We start from the raw sequence: 19319 nt of genomic DNA on the forward strand, positions 1-19319 counted from the left end.
AGGGGAAAAGTGGTGATGGATAGGATGAGAGAAGAGATTTGGAATAGCCAAGGAAAAGGAAGCATGGTGGCCTGGGAACTAGCAGTACATTTACTCCAGAGTCTGACCCTTCAGTGGCTCTTTGTCACAGGTCAAATTTTTTATCAAAAAATTCTTGGAAGCTGTTTTATCCCGGAGCACCAAGCTAATTTCCTTGAATTGAAATTACTCATATTCTCTCGGCTTGGTCCAAGGCTGCTGGTTGCATCTTGCTGATGTGAGTGTTTAGAAATGTGAATGAGAAAGGAAGAGCCAGCGTGAGGGGTAGGGTCTCTCGGTAGGAGACTGCCCGTTGCTTATGCTCTGCCCTGCTTTCAGGAGGATGATGTGGATCAGCTAGTGAAGAGGATGATGGCCCTGCAGACCGACATCGTGGACCTGCAGAGAAGCCCACTAGGTCGTAAACAAGGAGGAACACTGGAGGATTTGTGAGTTGAACTACCTTGAACTTCAGATGCAGGAATACTGCTAGCTAAGCTTATTCACTGCAGGGCAATGAAAGTGCTCCCTCTTCAGCCCGAATTACGGGGGAGTGGGAGGACTTCGACACTAAAAGACAGTTTTTGACTCCTTACCTGTCATTGCTCTGAAATGCAGACTGTTATATAAAAGATTTGAGTTCTTGAACTACTTGTTCGTAATTTAGGTTCTAGAGAAGTTCTTTGTGTTCTGTGCCTTTTTCTTCTAGAGAAGAACAAGCCAGAGAGCTGTACCGGAGACTGAGAGAGAAGCCAAGAGGTAAAAGACATTTTAGCTTAAGGTCAGCTTGCTTTGTGTGGATGGTGACTTTGGAGATGCAATAATGAGCGCTGAGAAAACTTTCTCTGCGTTCTAGGCCTGCCCTTACACTAGCTGCACAGGGACTCCACTGGACTCGCCTTTTTTTTGGAGAAGGGGGTCAGGGAGTCAGTTTTAAACTAGGCCAGCCTTGCTTTCTTGGCGCCTTCTGAGCTCTTCTTGAACCTCCTCTGGAGCTCTTAGAGCAAGCTGTTTCTGCAAGCACATGCTGCTGCTTCTGTGTAGGAGGGAGGAAGACATAGCTGCTCCTTTGAGCAGCTGTACAGCCCCAAGGCACGAGACCCGCCCTGCCGGCTCTGCTTTCCAGTTCTCATCATTTTGAAGAAGGTGGCTAAAATCCAGTGCAGTCCATCCCACTCCAGCTGGCATGCCCCGACCTCGGGATGGTCCAGGATTGAAGCAGCCGTGGAAACAAGCCACTGAGAATCTTCTCGCTCTGTCCTGTAAGCCTGCCTTTCTGTGTAATGCTCTGACTCTCGTTCCAGATCAGAGGACAAGCGGTGACAGCCAAGAAATAGTACGACTGCTCCTACAGGCGATCCAGACCTTTGAAAAAAAAGTCCGGGTCATTTATGCTCAGCTCAGGTGAGCTTTGTAGAGTCAGCTTTTATTGAGGGCTGAGAGAAAGCGTTTTCTCTTTCAGCAAGAGGTTTTGTTGTAGAGGTTTAAAAGCCAGCGCGTACGGCTAACGAGCTCCGAGTGTTACAGGAAATGAGAAACTTCAGAAATATTCCCCTGCTGTGGTTGTCCGTGTGTGATCTGATTATTTTTTTTTAATAGTAAAACTGTAGTTTGCAAGCAGAAGGCACTGGAATTGTTCCCCAGAGTGGAGAAAGTGATGAACCTGATGAATGAAGATGAGGAAACAGTTGTTAGGCTTCAGGAGAAACGACAGAAAGAACTGTGGAACTTGCTGAAAATTGCTTGTGTAAGTAAAATAAAAACTCCAGTTTAACCTGGAAAGATGGTTTGTAGCACAGGTTACTGAAATAATTAATAGTAACTTTAGTATCTCCTATGGTTCTTTTCTCTGGTATTTTGAATTAAAGCCCAGTTCCAGGCTGTCTTACTCCTGGCTGCTGGAAGTTAGCGGAAATAATCGCAATCTCGATCTTCTGTGTTTTCTTCAGAGTAAAGTACGCGGTCCTGTTACTGGCAGTCCAGAGAGCATGAGCACGTTGCGCCTCGGCAGCCCTGGGCAGCTGCTGCTGCAGGTCCCTTCTGGAACTTACAATTTGTCAGAATCGGTCAGGAAAAGGTGAGGCCAAGTCTGGAGCTCTGTAGCTGCTGCTGCCAGCCCTACGCGGCTGGGGCTCCCACTTTGTCAGAGAACGACACGCAGGCTTTCTCGCACTTCCCACTTTGCGTTCAGCGTCCATCGGCAGCGGTCTTCTCTACCTCGTAGCTGGACTTTGGGGGCTTGTGAACCTTCCTTATGAAAAACAGGGAATAATGGTTAGCTTCGCTTCCCCCGCCTCCATAATAAAGGGTTTCTTTTCTCTGGAATGGTTGGGCTCACTTGAAGTCCACTGCCAGCAGGAATTGTTGGAGCTTTCTCACGGAAGGTGGGGTAGCTGGGCTGTCTCATGCAGGAGAGACTGCTAGAACCAAGCACGTGTACTTCTGGCGTGCTTACGTGAACTGGGTCACCTGCTGGACTGACAGACCTCGGTCTGTTTATCCGTGTGTTCCTTAATCCTGTAGTTTATAGGCTGCTCTGCAGCTTTTTCTCTAGCAACAGTGACTCCAGAGAACAGGAACCCAGCTCCAACTTGGAACATGCTTCCTTTCCCCTCTCCCAGTAAAGCTGGGGATGCCAGCGACTTTCCCAGTTGCAATATGAGTTACTGGCTTATGAGCTGACTGGTAAAGGTTCATATTCTGCCAGAAATATTTCTTAAAGGTAGAGGCAGCAGCTCTTTAAACACAAGTGCCATGGAAAATAATTGGGTAATCGTTGTCCCTTTCAGTGAGGAGCTGCTGCTGGAATCGCAGAAACTCTGTAGCCAACTAGAAAATGTGATGCACGACACGATGAAGGATCAGGAGCAGAGCTTCATGGTAACGTAGTTGATATTCTGTAAATGGGCGGGGGAAGCTCATGGCTTCAAACTTCTGCCTGTGTCACTTTGCCACCAATGAGTAATGTGGCTGACAGCCACCTGCGTGCGAGTCTCTCGGGCAAGGGGAGAGCGACAGAGCACCCGCTCCCACTTCTGCCGCTGACCGACGTGTTCCCTGCCTGCCCAGAGCGGGAGCCGCGCGCTGGGGACTCCAGTTGGGCCGAACAATAAAGGACGGGGAAGGCGCTTGGCTGTTGTACAAAAATACTGCACAATCGCACTCTTCACATTGGGATGGTCTTGTGGTGGCAATACATTGGTGGGCAGGGATGCTTATTTAATGAAATAGAATACTGAAAAGAAAGTAAAATATTAGAGAAAATAAGTAGTGTAAGGGTTTCCTTTACAGCAGTCACGTGGTTCGTCACAAAAATGTACTGACCTGCTTGTTCACAGTAACATTTTAAAATCTTTTCAATTGCTTCCCCTTTATTCTGGAGAAATCTCAACTGTAAGCTAGCGCTGACCTGTGCAGTTCTGACTGTGTGTTCTTTAGGCTCTAGATTGGAGCTGGCTGCAGCTTCAGGTAGAAGAAACAAACGGTCCAGAACAAACCCAGATGTAAAATCGCTTCGGTTGCCTCTGAAGACGTGCTGCTTCAGGAAGCCAACTGTGAAAGCTGCTGCCTCTCCGAAGGGAAGTTCCAGTGCCTCCTTCTCCTGTCACCTGCACCTGGCCTAGCTTTTAGTATCCACCTCTCGGACACTTTTTCCCACAAAGATACAGTAGGAAATGCCTGTTCTAACTGCTTGGAAAAAGTTCTTAATCGTGCCTTAAGACAGCAGATGTTCTTAGTCTCTGTCCTGATGCATCTTCCCTCAGGCATCACGTGGCGTTTTGCCTTTTAGGCTTTCTAATGAACAACGGCCAACGCAAGCGCAGTCACCGGTAGATGCCACCTTCCTGATACACCTGGAACTGTGAACTTAATTCCTTAACTTTGCTGATTTGCACTGTTTTCCTTAAGTGTAACAGTTGTACTTACCTAATACTTGTTTCCTGTATGGGAACGAAATTATCTAAAACATGTAAACTTTTGGTTTGCTCTTTTTGATACCCTCAATAACATTGTAATGAAAAAGCTGCTTTCACTGTGCGGGTCTCTAAAACATGAGAGGTGTAAGGAGGTTACCCCGGAGACCACAGAGGAGGAAGCCTTCAGTGTACACGCACAGTTTAACACACAGCATTTGCAGATTATCTATTAGCCATGCTTAAAGTCGCACCAAAAAAAGGCCCAGCTGGGTGGAGCCCGGCTTTGGAGACAAGACACACCACCACTCTGTTCCAACTGCGACCAATTTATTTATTTCTGACGTAAACCCAAGTTTCCACTACAGCACAGAGACCACCTTTTATAAAAGGTTGTGAAGTACAGGACATGCAGGATGCAATACAATAACGGGGAGAGGCGGGGTTTAGGAAGAGATTTAAAATACGGGAACCTGAAGTGAAATGTGGCACAAACATCACAACTTCCATGCATGCCTTCAAGTATCTTCCTTTGATGTGCTGGCACTCTCTGGACTTCAGTGTTGGGTTAAAAGGATTCTTTGGAGGAGCAGAAAGTTCACACTTCTTGAAATTTCAGAGTAAGATTAAGGCCGAAACACACTGGGTACACTTTTCCTTCGTCTCCCAGAGCACCGCCTGTTGTTTTACTTAAAGCTGCATTAAGCTTCCAGCTCAAATCCCAGCCCAACTTTGTGACCTCCGGCACTGAAGTTCTTGCCATCAATCAAGCCCGAGAGGGTCAGCTTTACACCTAGGAAAGCAAGTCATGAGACCCTTCGTACACCACTGTCCCCGGACAACGCCCTCCCGCCCGTACTTGAGCCCGACTAACGTGTCTTGGCTGCTATAGGCACGGCTGTACATACGCGTCCTTTACCTCTGAGCCTATGTAAGATTTCCAGCTGATTTGTTTATCTGTTCTGTTCTAGAGATGACAGTAAAATAACCCACGGTGTAGTACTAATACTATTTGCTGCTACCAGCTGGACCTACGTACCTGGTCGGAGGGCATGAGTGTAACCGATTCCAATCAGGCTGGCATTGTTCACTTTAGCCTGCAGGAAAAAAAGAGATCACGACGCTCACACGCTGTGTACAAATACCCAGGCAGAACGGGCCCAGGGCCCTGAGAAGGCGGCTTATGCATTAACTCCTCAGCTACTCGTGGACTAACCTCTAGCAGAGGCCTATTCCAGTCTTTTCTCCTCAGGAGTTTCCAGCTTAAGCTGTAACGGGCTTAAGTAATAGTCCCAATCCTTCCCTCGAACGGTGACCCATTACGCCTACCATGAAATGCCACCCTGCCCCTCACTGCCCCAGCCCTGTCTCTCTATAGCCCTGAAGGGCTAGTTACTACAGCCCCTTAGTAGCCAATGAAGTCTCCTTCACAGGCCCCTGGTCACAAATTGCTTAGTAGTGATTTTTTTAATGAGCAATAAACATACGACTACGCAAACCCATTTTTGCGTCACTAAGGTTTGAGCTGTTTACAACAGTGTTTCCCATCTTTCATTTTGACTGACTTGCCCTGGAACTAATTCTGGTTTTGAAGCGTAACAAATGCTTGCTGCTGCAGTGCTCGGGGTTGGGACCTGCAGGTGCTTTTATTCACTGTCACGTCCCCACAGACACGTTTTGTTGTCTCCTGAACCTCTTTCTCTCTCTTTAAACCTTTTATTTTTTTTGCCCTAACGCTTCTGCAAGAACTTGCAAGCGTCAGTAACACCACTTACCCCAGCTGACTTTCGAGGGTTAGCTGGCTGTTAGGGGAAGGCTGTAAGCTCAGCTGAACTTCCAGCATTTTACTATAGTACAGTTTTACATTACACTTTAGATAAGAATTAGAGAATTAAAAGGACGCTGCATCCTCTCGTTACCTTCTGAAAAGACATTTTGCTCGGGCTCCAAGCCCACAAGCGACGGTTTCACCATGGGCAGAGCAGTGCTTTAGAGTCTTTTTTCCCCATCGTTTCACAAATGCGACCTGTGAGGTTCCAACTTAAATTTGAGCCACAACAGAAGCCGCAGTTTGCCGTCTACCGTACTTTCCCAGTAACTGTTCAAGGCAACTACTTCATACCACAAATGTTCGGTGTTTAAGGCAGCTTGAAATACTCATTCCTGTAACAAAATTCTTACCACAACGGAAGTCTTCTCATCCAACTGGTACTTAGCAGCAATGCCAAAACGTGTGTTGTTACTGCCAGCAGTCCAGGCCAGATTGACCGACGTCTCAACCTTGTTATTAACCTTCTGATAAATAGACCCGCCAAACTCGGTGCCGTCGTTCCTGTTTGTAACGATGCAAGCGGTGTTTAGTAAACAGTGACTCCTTTGATTGACCCTTCCCCACCATCGCTGCATCATTCTCTCTTAAAATGAACCAGGAGCTCCAGTGCTTCCCTGGACCCAAGCTCATCTGCTTCCTAGCTGGAGCTGGCAGGCTCCTGCTCGCGCTTTTTTACCCAAAATTAAGTTTCCCTTGCAGAATGGAACGCGACTTCCCAACAGCCGAGACCTGTGGTTTGAGGTTCTAACAGAAGACAACCCAGGAAACTTGCTCGCTTGTCTTAAGAAAGCAAGCCTGCAATAACGCGCGAAGGGACAAATCCAGGAGGAGGCTTAAGTCGGTAGTGGGAATGGTGGGACTGAAGACAGTGTTACTGCATTGCAGTTGTTTAAGGACACCGTCTTCAAAGACTCTCGGAGCATCCGAATGCCAAAACGGGAGCCGCACTGCGGTGACAGCTGGGAACACTGGAGCGCAAAGGCAGGCACACCTCCCTCCGCCACCTCGGGCGTTTCGGAGCCAGAGGCTTTCTGTCTGGGGGGGAGGGGGGAGGTACAGCAGCTTAATTGAAGGCTCTTTTACCTAGCGCCAAAATAGAAGTTAAAGTTTACAGATTGTAATTCCAAATTAACATTATGAAGTGCCTTTACGCCACTAGCTTACATACACAAACCCCAAAGTCATCCTGAAGCAAGACAGCCCAGAGCTGGAAAGCTGCCCCTGCTTTAGTTGTACTGAAGATGAAACCACCGAATAGAAATTATTTTGAAACCAATCGGCATGCCCTTCCGTCCACCCACCCTTCCCCTAACTCCCGTAATGCTCACTATGCACCTGGCTGGGCTCCTCCAGTGCTGCTTTTCTAGGCTCAGGCAATACTTACACGTTAGTGTGCAGCTGAAAGTCTCCCGCCTTATAGCCCAAGGCAAAGTTATTTTGCGAAAGCTTAGACTTGGCTGTATCAAAAGCCATCTGGTAGCCAGCCAGCCAGCCTTCGTAGCCTAGCACTGCCCAGCCATAGACGGTTGGTCCAGAGACATCGATGTCTATGTTGCAGCCGAGATTTACGTATTCTCTTTTGTAGGAGGTCTTCAACTTTCCACTCTTCTTCCTGCAGAGAGAAGCACGCCGTTTTATCCCTGGTACTATACAAGTGCGTATGACATGTAGTTTTGTTCACACGTGCATGTCCCTTAAGGCCAGTTAATTAAAGGACTGTAATGCCTACTCAAAACTTAACATTAACAGCTGCTGAAGAGGGCACGGGATAGGGGTAACACTGCTATTAAGTATATTTATGTGGTGCTGCTTTTTCCTCCACCATCTCAAACTCCTTAAAATCCTCAAGAAGAGAGAACGATAAAACCATTCCTGCTTAATGCTCTAAAACCCGTCAGGTTTCACGTTTTGTTCTCCACAAGTGCAATGAGTTACAGTGGCATCAGTTTCCTTCAGGAGCACCCACGGCGTCCCGCACCGACAGCTGGCCGTCTGTCCTTCAGCGACTTCCGTCTGCTCGCTCCTCTCCGCCGTCCCTTCACGTGCAGCGCTTGCTTCCCTTCCTTCTGCACTGCCGATACCAGCCTCCCGTACCGAAAATGGATCTCCTCATCCGCCAGACATCATCCACTTAGGCTGCCTTTTTCTGTCCCTCTGGAGAAGCCCCTTCCTCTCTCCCCAACGCGTCCTCGTGCTCATTTTGCAAGTAACTCAAACTTAACAGAACCGAGACAAAACGTTACCACCTCCTCAACGCTCTCCCCAGCCGCCTTTCTCCCCCGCTGACGACACAGCAGAACACCCTGCCGCCTGCACTCACACCCAGGCCTGGGGTCTCCTTTTTGACTTAGCTTCTAATTCCTTACATCCAAGCAGTATTTCAAACTCTGATTTTTCCGGTAGGCTCTGCCCAACAAGGAAGAAATACCCGTAATTATTTACAAAGCAGTCTGGAGCTTTGTGCATTAGCCAGCCATGAACGCCCACCCTTTGCTCTACCGCCTACCAAAAATAAATACCTGATAACTGAGAAAGACAAACCAGCGCTGTCCCACTGCCTAGCACAACACCTACGCGGTCCCACCTCCTCATTCAGCTGTGCGTAGACATCTGCCCAACAGCAGCACAGAAAAAAAATAACTTTTCTTTGTGTTCTTAAGGCACGGAGGTGACAGCAGTAGGACTGTCAGCACCGTGACAAAGACGGCAGAAGTTAAGTGGTCCACGTGAGACCTAGCTGTTCAGGGGGAGAGTTACAAAAATATCATACCTACTGCAAAACAACAAATTTGCCAACGGCCAAAAAGCTGAAGAATCATTTTTAGCAGATCTTGTCCTCCTGAGCCCCGTATTATCCATTGCCGTTCAAAATATTCTACAGGAAATTTCACGCAATGACCAGAATAAGCATTTCTAATGAAAAGTTACGGGAAATTCTAGCACTCCTGAGATAAAGGTAACGGAAAGTACTTACCCTGTGTTTGGTACAAATGTAGTGTCAAGAGCCACCTTCAGTCCTTCAGCCAACTGCAAAGAAAACCAGAGGTGTCTGCTCAGAGCCCTGCTGAACCACCATCCGTTACATGCCACTACTAGAGCTCTGCTGCCTCCCAAAGAGAGGACAAACCACGACCGTAACGCCTCCCACGTCTTCTACAACGCAATCTGAAGATGCTGCGTGATGAGGGATTAAAATCTGGACTGTTTCTCCCCACAACGCGGCCCTGTAACAGCGCACGCTTCGTAGATCCGTTGTTACAGGAAGATTTCAAATCTCGTGTTGACAAGAAAATTGAGAAACTGTTAAAGAAAGAAAACGGTTCCGTGCATGTTTGCTTATTCCCTGTAGTTCCAACATAGCTCAAGGCTCTCTCAGAATCTACAGGCATTCTTACAAGACACGGTAGGACTCCGCAGGCCAAACCCTGTGCCTGCCTCGGCGTTCCCACCCTCGTTTTCAGCCGGACAGCGTTTTGCATTTTAAAGCACGGGTAAAAGTGCAAAACCGTAACTACAAAAATTGATGGCTGTGCACGGCAGAGGGCACCACGGGACTTTTGCTACTTCTGGCACCGTTCCCTTACACTTCAGGCACTAAGTGAAAAGCGTAACGCTATCACTTGGGAAAAGAATTGCGTGTTCTGCGAGCGCTGTATGCTCGTAGCCCTTTGCATAAGCCCTGCTACGCTGCAAACACCAATCTGTCTCTTCAACCTTACAAAACATATTCAATCTCAAGGCAGCCAAACTTAAGTCCTCATGCATTAGAGGATTTAAAACTACGAGAGCCCTCTTTTCTTTTCCCTGCAGGGCCGCAGCAGTGACAGTTCTACATAGCTAAAGTGCATCTTTAAACAAACCCTCCTATTTGGGGTGGATAGCCGTCATATTCGTTCAACCAGCTAGCTAATTCCACGTGCCCGTAACGGCAGGAACTCCGTACCTTTGGATCGGCACGAGCAGCCCACTGCTGTGGGAACGCTTGCAGCCCCCACCCCCAAAATTCACGATGCTCGCTCTCAGTCTGTGCGTTCTGCAAACATAACTTCTTTCTTTTCACTACTCCGGGCAGTTTTGTGCAACTTCCACTCTTCAGGGCTTTCTGCTCAACTCACTACTGTCTCACTGTTCACTACTCGCTCTCACTACTGTTCCACTGCAGGAACACTTTCCGAGTATCTGCCTCCTCTTACCTGATCCTCCACGGAAACTTCTGTTCCCAGCGTGTTGTCTGTGTTCCACTTCTGGGTGAACGTAAGCCCATAGTCTTTGATCTTATATTTGGTCTCTAGACTGCCCGAAGCCTTGCCTGTGTCTGTGTTGGAAGAACCAGTTGCGGTGAATTCCTGCCGAGAGCACAACAGGAGTTTCAGCACTCTGATATTTAATTACATTCCGTTTTTCCACTTGCCAAGAGCCAGCACTCACACTTGCTACCCTTAGGCCTTTCGACAGAACCCTCAAAATCCTCCTCCTCTTCCCTGTCCCCACCAAAAATAATTGTTTTCGCATCACAAAATGCTGCTCCTTTTGGCACCTCCGTTCTGGGTATTTCTTTCATTGAGCCGTGCTGAGCCCCTGGGACTTGCTTAGGCTGGGAGAAGCACGCGTACACAAAGACCTGGCATCTTCACTCGTTTTTCACCTGCATCATGATTTGATTACCTGCTCCCCCCCTCTAATTTTTACCACACTTTTTTTCCTAACTTATCCACCAACCTCCCCCCCACCAAAAAAACCTTTTTCCACCATCTTTTTTCCGCTCCGAAGTGGCAATTGTTATTTCAGCATTCCACAGCTTGCTCTGGGCCTTCGCATGCATCCATAGCCAGATACAAAAAGATACTCGCTTGGGATACAAAGCTCCTTGTATCCTTGGATTTTCCCTCACAATCCTCCTCTAATTCCCCTTACCATCTTACCAGTACTGTCCCAGTTGTGCATGAAACAGCACCCGTTACAGTCCTGCTGGAAATCCACTCTCCCTTAAGAAAAGCAATCCTACATCCAACTTACGCTGCTAGATGAACAGCAAAAAAAAAAAGACAGACTGATTTTTCTCTCATTTCTTCGAACACCTCGTGTGTTTCTTCCTTTTTTTCTTTTTCCACCTTTCAGCAGTGAAAACGTCTTCTGGAGAATGGTCACTGAGGCTTTTCACACCAACGACTGCACCCTCACGTTGTTGTTCCCCCCACCCTTCCTACTGTTGTCACGCAGACTCTTCGTGTACCGTGCTGATGACTTCAGTACCTTCTCCCTCGACCTAACGTCTCTGGCATTGCCTCAGCCAGCAACTGCGCTTCAGAAGCTAGGTCACCCCTCTGTACGGCACCTTAACGTTGTAGACCTTTTCTCCTTCACGCTACCAGAAAACACCCTGACCCCAGCGGCACCTCGACACCTCTCCGTCAGGCTGCTCCTTCGCTGACCGCTGTAACTGAACCAACAACTTTGAACTGTGTGTACTATGTATCTGTGCTGCTGGGCCGGTCCCCCACACCTCAGGGCCTTGACGTCTCAACGAACACCTCTCCTCCTGGCGTAACTCAGAGGCAGCCTCCGGGGTGTTCCGTGCACAGAGCACAAAGCAACGAGTAGGCATGTTTGCGCGGCAGTAAGCTCAAGGTGTACGAGCTGGGTTTTAAGAAGCATCTGAGAACCGATCGCATGTCAGTTGTCCTCATCTCTCAAATATTTTCCTTGAAGATAATTAATCTGCCATTACACTTCCAAGTTATGCCTCTTTTGAAGTTTAAATATTGAAAGATACAGTGCTTAAGAGATGGCAGCGTCCATTGCCAACACATCCAAGCTCTGGAATCCTGACTTTCCAGATCCGTCTCATTCCAGGACGGTATTCCTGGGTGCTGCGTACGTTACTTTCACAATTCTGGACTTTGCTGAGTGTACAAAGACTGTCTTTAAATGGTTCTGAAGTGCCAGGGAAGCACAGCCAGGTAACGTTCCTTACACACCGGGGGGGGAAGACACTCCCTCGAGCTAACGCGGTACTACAACGGCACAGCAGCCGTGTAACACATCCAGCCAGCTAACAAAAACACGTCACGCAAGTCAGGACGCGTTGGACTGTCCCTTAATTGCTCCACGCTGCCCTAACGTCGCTTCCACAAATTCAGTGCAAAGACATCTCAAACCTGCATCAGAATTCAGAAGTAACTTCCTTCTGACCTCAGGGCAGGTAACTGACTGAAAGGGCTTGGTTTGTTTCTCGGGCCAAGCAGAGGAAAGATTGTAAAATGGTTTTCTCACAGCCAAGGGAAAAAAACCCTGCGCTGTCGTATGATCAAAAGGCAAAGGATTCTGCCGGGTGTCAGAACCAGATCTGCTTCTGGAGGCAGAAGGCACACGGTCAGCATCCGCTGCCACCAAGCTTTAACTGTCTGAACTAGAGCCCTCTCATCAAACCACCTTGTGTAGGAGCGCTTCTTGAATTTTTGGTAGCTGAAAATCAAACTCATTCCGGCTCCAAGTCGCACCCCGGTCTGCATCAGCAGTCAGCTCAGCTTCTCGCTGACCTCCCAGTTTACAGTGGCTGGCCGCTACGGGACCGCCACGCGCTTCCTAGGCCGAGCCACTTGCAGTCCTTGAAACAATTCCGACCGACAGCCACTGCCCCCGTTGTTTTCTCAGTCCGTAGGAAAACCACCCAAAACATTTCTGCATCGCAACGATCAGAGGTACTATTAGTACCCAAGGATGAGTTAGACCTCACGCTTCGTTCCTCACCTCGTCTCCATCCCCAAGCCCCATTTCGTTGCAGCAGAATGCCCATTAGAAACACTTCACAAGCACAAAACCTGAAGCAACAGACAACTACATCAATACCGCATCCATCTTGTTTCCCCTCCTGCTGTTTTTAGTGTTCTTATTGTGGATTGTTGGACAAAGATTGCAAATGGCTGTACGTACATGGATCACACAGCAGATTAAGAGCTACGGACACAGTCAAACGTCATGACATGGACGATAACATGACTAAAACCAACAGAACAGTTTACGAAGGACAGTATGCACCACAGCAAGCCTCGCCAGACACAGCAATAACGAGCCAACATGCCGAAACAGTCACTGTTCTTACCAGCTGGATACACATCCAACACGAAAGTTGCATGGAAAAGGAAAAGCCCGTTTTAGAACTTCGTACGGTTGTTTGTGTCCCATCGCATTCAGAAGACAGCGTAATTAACCATTAGCATATTATCTGAGAATCAAAGCTTCCAGCCAGGAAAACTACGCACGTCATGGGATGTCAGTAACTGGTAGCAGTCGCAGTACTGAGACCCCATAGTTCCTCGTGCCTACGCGTTCCTGGCGCACAATGCAAGCGACCCATCAACAGCTCGACTGAGACCAAATGCAGTAATCCAAAGGGAAGGACTTACACCACTTGCGTGAGAAGAACACGAGAGGAGGAGGCAGGGTCGGTTACGAAGCAGGCTGAAAAGCAGCACCGTTTATCAACCAGAACAGCGTCAAGTGGTAGCACGCACAGAACTGAGGCTCAGTGGAAGAACAAGCTTCTCTAGTAAACAGTACGTGCCTCTGCTTCGAGGCCAGAATTACGAATCTCTCCCTGGTTTTGCCAGCCCTCCTGTGAAATCATGCGGAAGCTCCACTTCTCCATCATTAAAGTGGGGATCATGGTATTTTCTAGTTACCTGAAGTGCTAAAGCTTAATTAACGTCTATAAAATGTTCTCAAATTCTACATAAAGGGTACTGCAGGAGGACCACTGAGTTTTAGTCAAGTCTTGCATTGGAAGCACGGAGGAGATGGGTGAAAATGAAGTTAAACCGTGTTCTTATTTGCCCCTTGGTCTTTTGGATAACAAGTCAGTCTGGACTCAAAATCCTATAAAAACCAACAACAGCAGAAAAACTCAGTTGCATTCGTAAGCAGAAATGAGAGCTATTTAGGGCAAAGAAACTCTTCTGTTTGGGATGTGGCAACGGGAACCGGGAGGAAAGCCCCGCGTCCACAACAAAAGGTGTGAAAATCCTTGCCCGCCGGGGGAAAAGCAGCACCGCTACGCCAGCCCCACGCAGCGTTACAGAAATACCTCCGTCAGCTACGGGTTTTAAAATGAGAACTGAAAGAGAAGCGACACCTGCTAGCAAGCGATTACCACCAACCAGTTCAGGAATTTGTCCTCCCGCTGCACTACCGGTGATGTTGAAAGCCCCCGGTACTTACCACCCCACTGGAAGACTTGGTCTTCAGCTCTAACTTGACCATTCCAAACCCTGAAAAGAAACGAGCACACAGCGTGTGTATCGCCGCAATATACAGGCAAGGCTTATTGCCAACCCACCCCAAGTGCGGCAGGTAGGACACACTGACCCGAAACAGCCTGTTTTCATATTTCAACAGTTGTTGACCGTACTGAGGAATGACTGAAGGAATTTTGACAATTCAAAGCGGGTGCCCTCATAATTTATAGTCCTAACAGTCACCCGTCATCAAGTATCTCCACCTTCCGTAGCTACCTGCAGTCTGGGACCAACCAATACAGCTACCATTTCTTCCGATTTACTCATTTTACTTTCATATTTCTGACTGCAGGGCAGGAATTTTTCTTTTCCCCTTCTCCAAGAAAAATATGTTTCAACTTACTTCAACTAGTGCTGTGTACAGAGATACTGCTGCGTTCTTCCTTTTCTTTCTAACCTGCTATGAATCCAGGGAAACGCCCGGCCCTTCCACAGAGCAGAAAAGCCCGGAACAGCTGCCACTAAAGCAGGGAACCTGAGGTGACTTTAGCAAAGCCTGAACCGCCGGGCGCAGAGGCCAGGCCAGGGTGCTTTCCAAGGCTCTGTGGCACATGGATTCGGGATACAAATGCAATCTTTGTTACACACGCACAAAGCCAGATAAAAAACGTCAACGCTTTTAGTACTGCTCGCAGAAAAGGGACTAATATCAGAATTTCTAAATTTGAATTCTTTAAAAGAGGAACGCAAATATTGTGAAATTATTTCCCTACAGCCATGACAATAGGCTATTCTCATTACCATAAAGATCATTCTGCCTCAGGAACCTGTCTGCTGCCACATATGGTCTCCTATGCCAATCTACCCGAGTTTGACTGACTTAATGCCTCTAAATACAAAAACTGGAAGGTAAAAACAGCAGCACTCTTCAGAGATGGTTCTGGAGTGCATCTCAAGGTCAAACTCATAACTTCCCCCTCTAACTCTTTGCCTACTGCAGCACTTTCATGATATCATGTCTAAAGTTCAAACTCGGAAGGGGCTGGACGCTCCGGGCCTCCGCTGAATTCCTACCACAAGGTGTTCAGGGGATCGCTGGGGCACCCATGTTTTCATTGTCACTTTCAAGACGCCTGAGTAAAAACACAACAGGTTATCAAACCACGTTCTCGTCACTTACCGTATCCCTTGTTGAACACATCCCTGGCAGACTTTCCCAAGTCGCTGTATGATGGTGGGACAGCCATTGGATCTGAAACATATCGGAAGCTGTAACAATCTTAGGTTTAACAGCATAAAATCTAAACTACATCCAAAGCGTTTATAAATGTCTACGGCTAGTACACGCTGCAGGCTTCACTGATACGGAGCCGCAAGACCTTTGAAGAACGTTCATAGAAGTCATCCTGGTGCCATCGCTGCTTTGGCAGAAACAAACTTCAATTCAAAGAAGCGACGAAAGCCAGTCCGCTATTTGGGAACACTAAACCCCAGGACAGGACGTTCAGCCGCGTGCGTAGGCCTCGCGCTCTCACCCTGCAGAAAGAGCTGACGGGAGCCGTATCACTGAACGCCCCCAAGGGACAAGATACCTGACTGCCACGCGCACCCGCGACTTCTTAGAAAGCTTCTCCAGAGACTTCTAAAATACAAGAAGAGCTCTCTGTGTGCTGCCCAGCAGCCGCCAGGGAGGATTTCTGCCCTGTGTATACACAGCAGCAAAATCTGCTTTTTCTAACACAGGTAACTTACAACTGTTTTGGAGGACCAAACCTAAAAGGACGGGCACGTGATATTACAGCTTACGTGACATATTTAATGTTAGTTACCACAATTTAGGGATTTTGCATCAGAAAATCCACATTAAAAGAAGTAGGCAAACTCTTCCCCAGTGGAAAACTAGTCTTCTCCTTCTAGAATAAGTTTGCATGAATGCAAAGGCACACCTACTCCAGAAAAGAAAAACTACCAAAGCTGATGCTTTTGTTTGATTTTAAGGGCAACTCTTTGCCACTTAACCCTTCCCACAGCTAATGCACTTGTTGATATTCTTCTCTGCAACACCCGGCGCCAGGAATCCCCGATCCCCCATTTGTTACTTCCACCATACTGAAAGGCCAATCCAAAAAGTAACAATGCGAGCAAGACGTGTAAAATCCCTGAAGCCATCGCTTCTCCTCCACCATTTCAGTTGCTTACCGCGTGCTCTTGCTTACCGTCCCTCTGTCACACAGGCGGCGGTATCGGCATTAAGCAGTTTTTTCAGACAGCTAGCCCTTTCCCAAAATGAAGCGCTGGGGCAATTTACCTCCCGTAGCAGGCAAACGCTCTACGTCCAGTGACTTCATAGCTAACCTGCGCTTTTCATCTACCCATACACGGACTCGATGAGCCTTACGGGTCCCTTCCAACTCGAGATGTTCTATAATTCTACAAATATATACCTGTGGGTTTAGAGGATCTAAAATAGCTGGCCATGACTGCAGGTTCCTTATCTGAAGATTAGCGCATAAAGCAGGTACTTCGCAAAATTACTACGTAAAAAGGCCTTTGTACCTGTCAACACGGAGGGAAAAATTACAATCAGTGAATCATTAAACTGACAAAAGAGAAACAGAACGTGTACTTTTATGACAGCGTAGTTTAAATTGTAATTACAATAGTTTCAGCAACGCAGCTACGGAGCAGAGTATATCTTCATTTTAAAACATTGGCTTTTCACACAAATCTCTCAATTCAGAAGTTTCAACTCATAAGTTAAATTTGGGGTTTGGGGTTTTTTTTTTGGTTGGTTGGGTTGGGGTTTGGGGTTTTTTTGTTGTTTTGGTTTGGTTTTTTTAATAGGTTTGTCAGGATAGTTCATCCTGCTGATTTCAAACGCTTGGTAACTCAAGTTTTTGGAGCAAGGCTGATGCTTGGGCATTTTAACCTGGCGATGCTCTACGTACGCAGTAACTGCCTAACGGGCTCTCGAACCTCAAACGTTTTTTCCCAGCAAAAACCAACATGAAAGCTAACTCCCTGCATAAGAATTCATACAACACACAAGCAGATTCGTTTCAAAAACGCTCTTTAGTCACAGCCGGCTTTCGGGGAACTGTCCAGCTGTTGAAAACGTGCCAGGAACGCGCCATAATCATCGGGATCTGTAGCTGGCCTCCAAACCACATAACCTCTTTTCAACGAGAAGGTTGACGACGATCCGCGGTGAGCCACAGCGCGTTCTGGGAGCTGGGACTGACCTGGTTAGAGGTTAGAAGACATCGGTCTGCTCTAACTTTCAAACGACGTGGAGATGTCACATCAAACGAAAGCAAGAGCTTAGTTACCAACCCTCCGCCCGTTCCCGAGAGCGTGCCGCACCCTGAGCTCCAGGCGCTGCCGGCTCTCTCAGCTCTTCCCACCGGCCTTCGAGTAAAGGAGGGCCTTACCCTCCCGTCGGCACCTTCTCACCCTAAATCTCACCTTTCGGCTGACGCCCTGCTCTGCTTTCATTGTCTTAAGGCTACTGAGACATCCTGAACACTGTCGGCCTCTTCCCTCTCCTAACAGCTCTCCTCTCTTTACACGATACAGCTGTATCGTCTGTATTCTATGTGTTTTAATGCTTATGTTAAATATTATGCGAGTATTTAAACAGCGTTCTTAAAAAAAAGCCCAAGGTAAATTCTCTGCTAAAAACAAGCAGCTCCGCTTGCAAGCCAGAGCTGTTCAGAGGAGGCGAGCTCACAGTTCCACAACCAGTAACGCGAAATTGGAACCGGTCTCCATCAACCAGATGCGATGACAACGGCTGACAGAACACAAAGTAAAGCGGGAAGAGAAACGTTAAAGGCAGGGATCTGGGACTAAGCCACAGCACTCATTCTAAGCACCCCGTTTTTAAACGAAGCCTCCTTAATCTCGTGCTTTGACGTTCCCTCCCACAGCAATAAAAGCAGCACAACGACCACAAAAATACATCAAGGAATAAAAGGCCGGGGGCAACCGATGCTTCACGTTGCCCTCTTCAGACACAGCGCGCAGTCAGCCAGCGCCTGGGCGCGCGCTGCAAAGAGGTAACCCGAACTGGAAACGTCAGCGAAGACGCGAAGGTAGGACTGTTCCGTCGGTCTACGGAATAACTGCAAAAACCCCCGAACTAACCGCGCAGAAGAAGGTCAAAGGAGCAGGACCGCGCTTCGAGACACCAGTTTCATTTTTACCGACGGGAACGGCGGCACCGCCGCGGCACAGCCGCCGGGCGCCCTGCGGCCGAGGGCCGGGAGCGGCGGGGCCCGGAGCGGGGCGCTGAGGAGCGGCGCGGCGCGGCCTCCTCCGGGTCCGTTACGCAACGGGTAACGGAGCGGGGCCCGCCCGGCCGCCCCGGGCCCCTCGGCGGCGACACGGCGGGGAGGCGCGGCCGCCGCCCAGCCCAGGGTTCGCGCTTCCCGGCCGAGAAAGCGGGGCGCCGGGGGGGCGCCCGCCCGCCGAGCGAGAGCCGGCCCGCGCCCCGAGGCCATCGCCGGGCCCGGGGAAGCGCCGGGCACCGCCGACGCCCCGCAGCCCGTCGGGGCTCCGGCCCAGCCCCGCCGCGCCAAGGTGACCCGGGGGACGCCCGCCTCGGCCCCGCGGGGGGCCGGGGGACGGCCCCGAGCTCCGCCCGGCCACCGCCGCGGGCCCCGCCGGGGCCCAGCCGCCCGCCCCGCCGCGCCCCGGCCCCCGCCGCGCCCCGGCCCCCGCCGCTACCTGCCGCCGCGCCGCCCCCGCTGCCGCTCCCGGCGCCCCCAGCCCGCATGCGCGGCCCCGCGCCTGCGCAGGGCGGGACGGCCGCCGCTGGGCCCCGCCCTCCGGTGGGGGCTGGCGGGCCCCGCCCTGCGCGCCGCGGCGGGGGCGGGGCGGCGGGAGCGCGGCGGGGGTCGGCCCCGCCGGCGGGGAGGCGCCTCAGCGCCGGGCCCCGGCCGCTGCGAGAAACGGCGGCGAGGCGGAAACCCGCAACCGACGCTGGGGGGGGGGACACGGGACACGACACGCTGGCGTCGGCGGTCCCGGGAGCGGCAGGGCCGCTTCCTTCGCCCAGCCGGTCCCAGGGCGCAGCGGCTGCTGCAGCTCCTCCCCGCCACCCTCCGCGCCCATCGCCGTCCCTGCTGGGCACTGCTCGGCCGAGGAAGGAGACGGGCAGAGCCAGTGCGGGCGCACGACCCTGCAGCTGGATTAGAGCAGCAGCCCCTGCCGCTGCCAGAGCCCCCCGCCGGGCTGCCCACGCGTGAGGTCGCGGATGCACAGAGGCCCCGGGTTCCCTGCGGCGAGCTCAGGGCTGCAGCTATTGCCTCCCCTCACGAC

At 49.9% G+C, this 19319-nt stretch overlaps 2 protein-coding genes across 8 annotated transcripts in view; one reads left to right on the plus strand and one right to left on the minus strand.

Annotated features, from left to right (window-relative positions):
- The window catches only part of IKBKB (inhibitor of nuclear factor kappa B kinase subunit beta), a 30293-nt gene extending 26187 nt beyond the window's left edge, over window positions 1-4106 (plus strand). For all 3 annotated transcript variants that reach the window (XM_009468847.2, XM_087762922.1, XM_087762921.1), the window contains 7 exons: window positions 358-467; window positions 728-777; window positions 1323-1422; window positions 1618-1765; window positions 1968-2095; window positions 2808-2898; window positions 3457-4106. In XM_009468847.2, coding sequence (XP_009467122.1) covers window positions 358-467; window positions 728-777; window positions 1323-1422; window positions 1618-1765; window positions 1968-2095; window positions 2808-2898; window positions 3457-3525 — 696 coding nt within the window. In that variant the 3' untranslated portion in view covers window positions 3526-4106. The remainder of the gene's footprint in view (window positions 1-357; window positions 468-727; window positions 778-1322; window positions 1423-1617; window positions 1766-1967; window positions 2096-2807; window positions 2899-3456) is intronic.
- A 135-nt stretch (window positions 4107-4241) lies between these two features.
- On the minus strand, window positions 4242-18807 carry VDAC3 (voltage dependent anion channel 3). Of its 5 annotated transcripts, none has more exons than XM_087762935.1 (10): window positions 18726-18784; window positions 16442-16553; window positions 15178-15249; window positions 13981-14030; window positions 9957-10109; window positions 8738-8790; window positions 7148-7375; window positions 6114-6264; window positions 4972-5029; window positions 4242-4725 (listed from the first exon to the last, which is right to left on the minus strand). In XM_087762935.1, exons 2-10 carry the CDS (start codon window positions 16473-16475, stop codon window positions 4634-4636), a joined length of 891 nt encoding a protein of 296 aa, XP_087619061.1. In that variant the 5' UTR covers window positions 16476-16553; window positions 18726-18784; the 3' UTR covers window positions 4242-4633. The 5 variants fall into 5 exon arrangements, with proteins under 5 accessions (XP_087619061.1, XP_087619060.1, XP_087619064.1 ...); XM_087762937.1 differs by lacking the exon at window positions 16442-16553 and adding an exon at window positions 5852-5958 and having other exon boundaries at window positions 4635-4725; window positions 18726-18807; XM_087762934.1 differs by lacking the exon at window positions 16442-16553 and having other exon boundaries at window positions 18726-18807.
- Window positions 18808-19319: the final 512 nt, after the last annotated feature.

The sequence above is a fragment of the Nipponia nippon genome, unplaced genomic scaffold (assembly GCF_047370975.1).
Source record: "Nipponia nippon isolate SJK-2023a ecotype South Korea unplaced genomic scaffold, ASM4737097v1 scaffold_27, whole genome shotgun sequence".
NCBI lineage: Eukaryota > Metazoa > Chordata > Aves > Pelecaniformes > Threskiornithidae > Nipponia > Nipponia nippon.

Excerpts from the sequence above, each read along its gene's own strand:
- VDAC3 (XM_087762934.1), bottom strand. The coding sequence starts at position 18,774 with ATGCGGGCTGGGGGCGCCGGGAGCGGCAGCGGGGGCGGCGCGGCGGCA. Across the intron at positions 15,250-18,725 it reads CGGGGGCGGCGCGGCGGCAG|ATCCAATGGCTGTCCCACCA; the intron begins GTAGCGGCGGGG and ends GATATGTTTCAG. Across the intron at positions 8,791-9,956 it reads AAGTTTCCGTGGAGGATCAG|TTGGCTGAAGGACTGAAGGT; the intron begins GTAAGAGGAGGC and ends TTTTCTTTGCAG.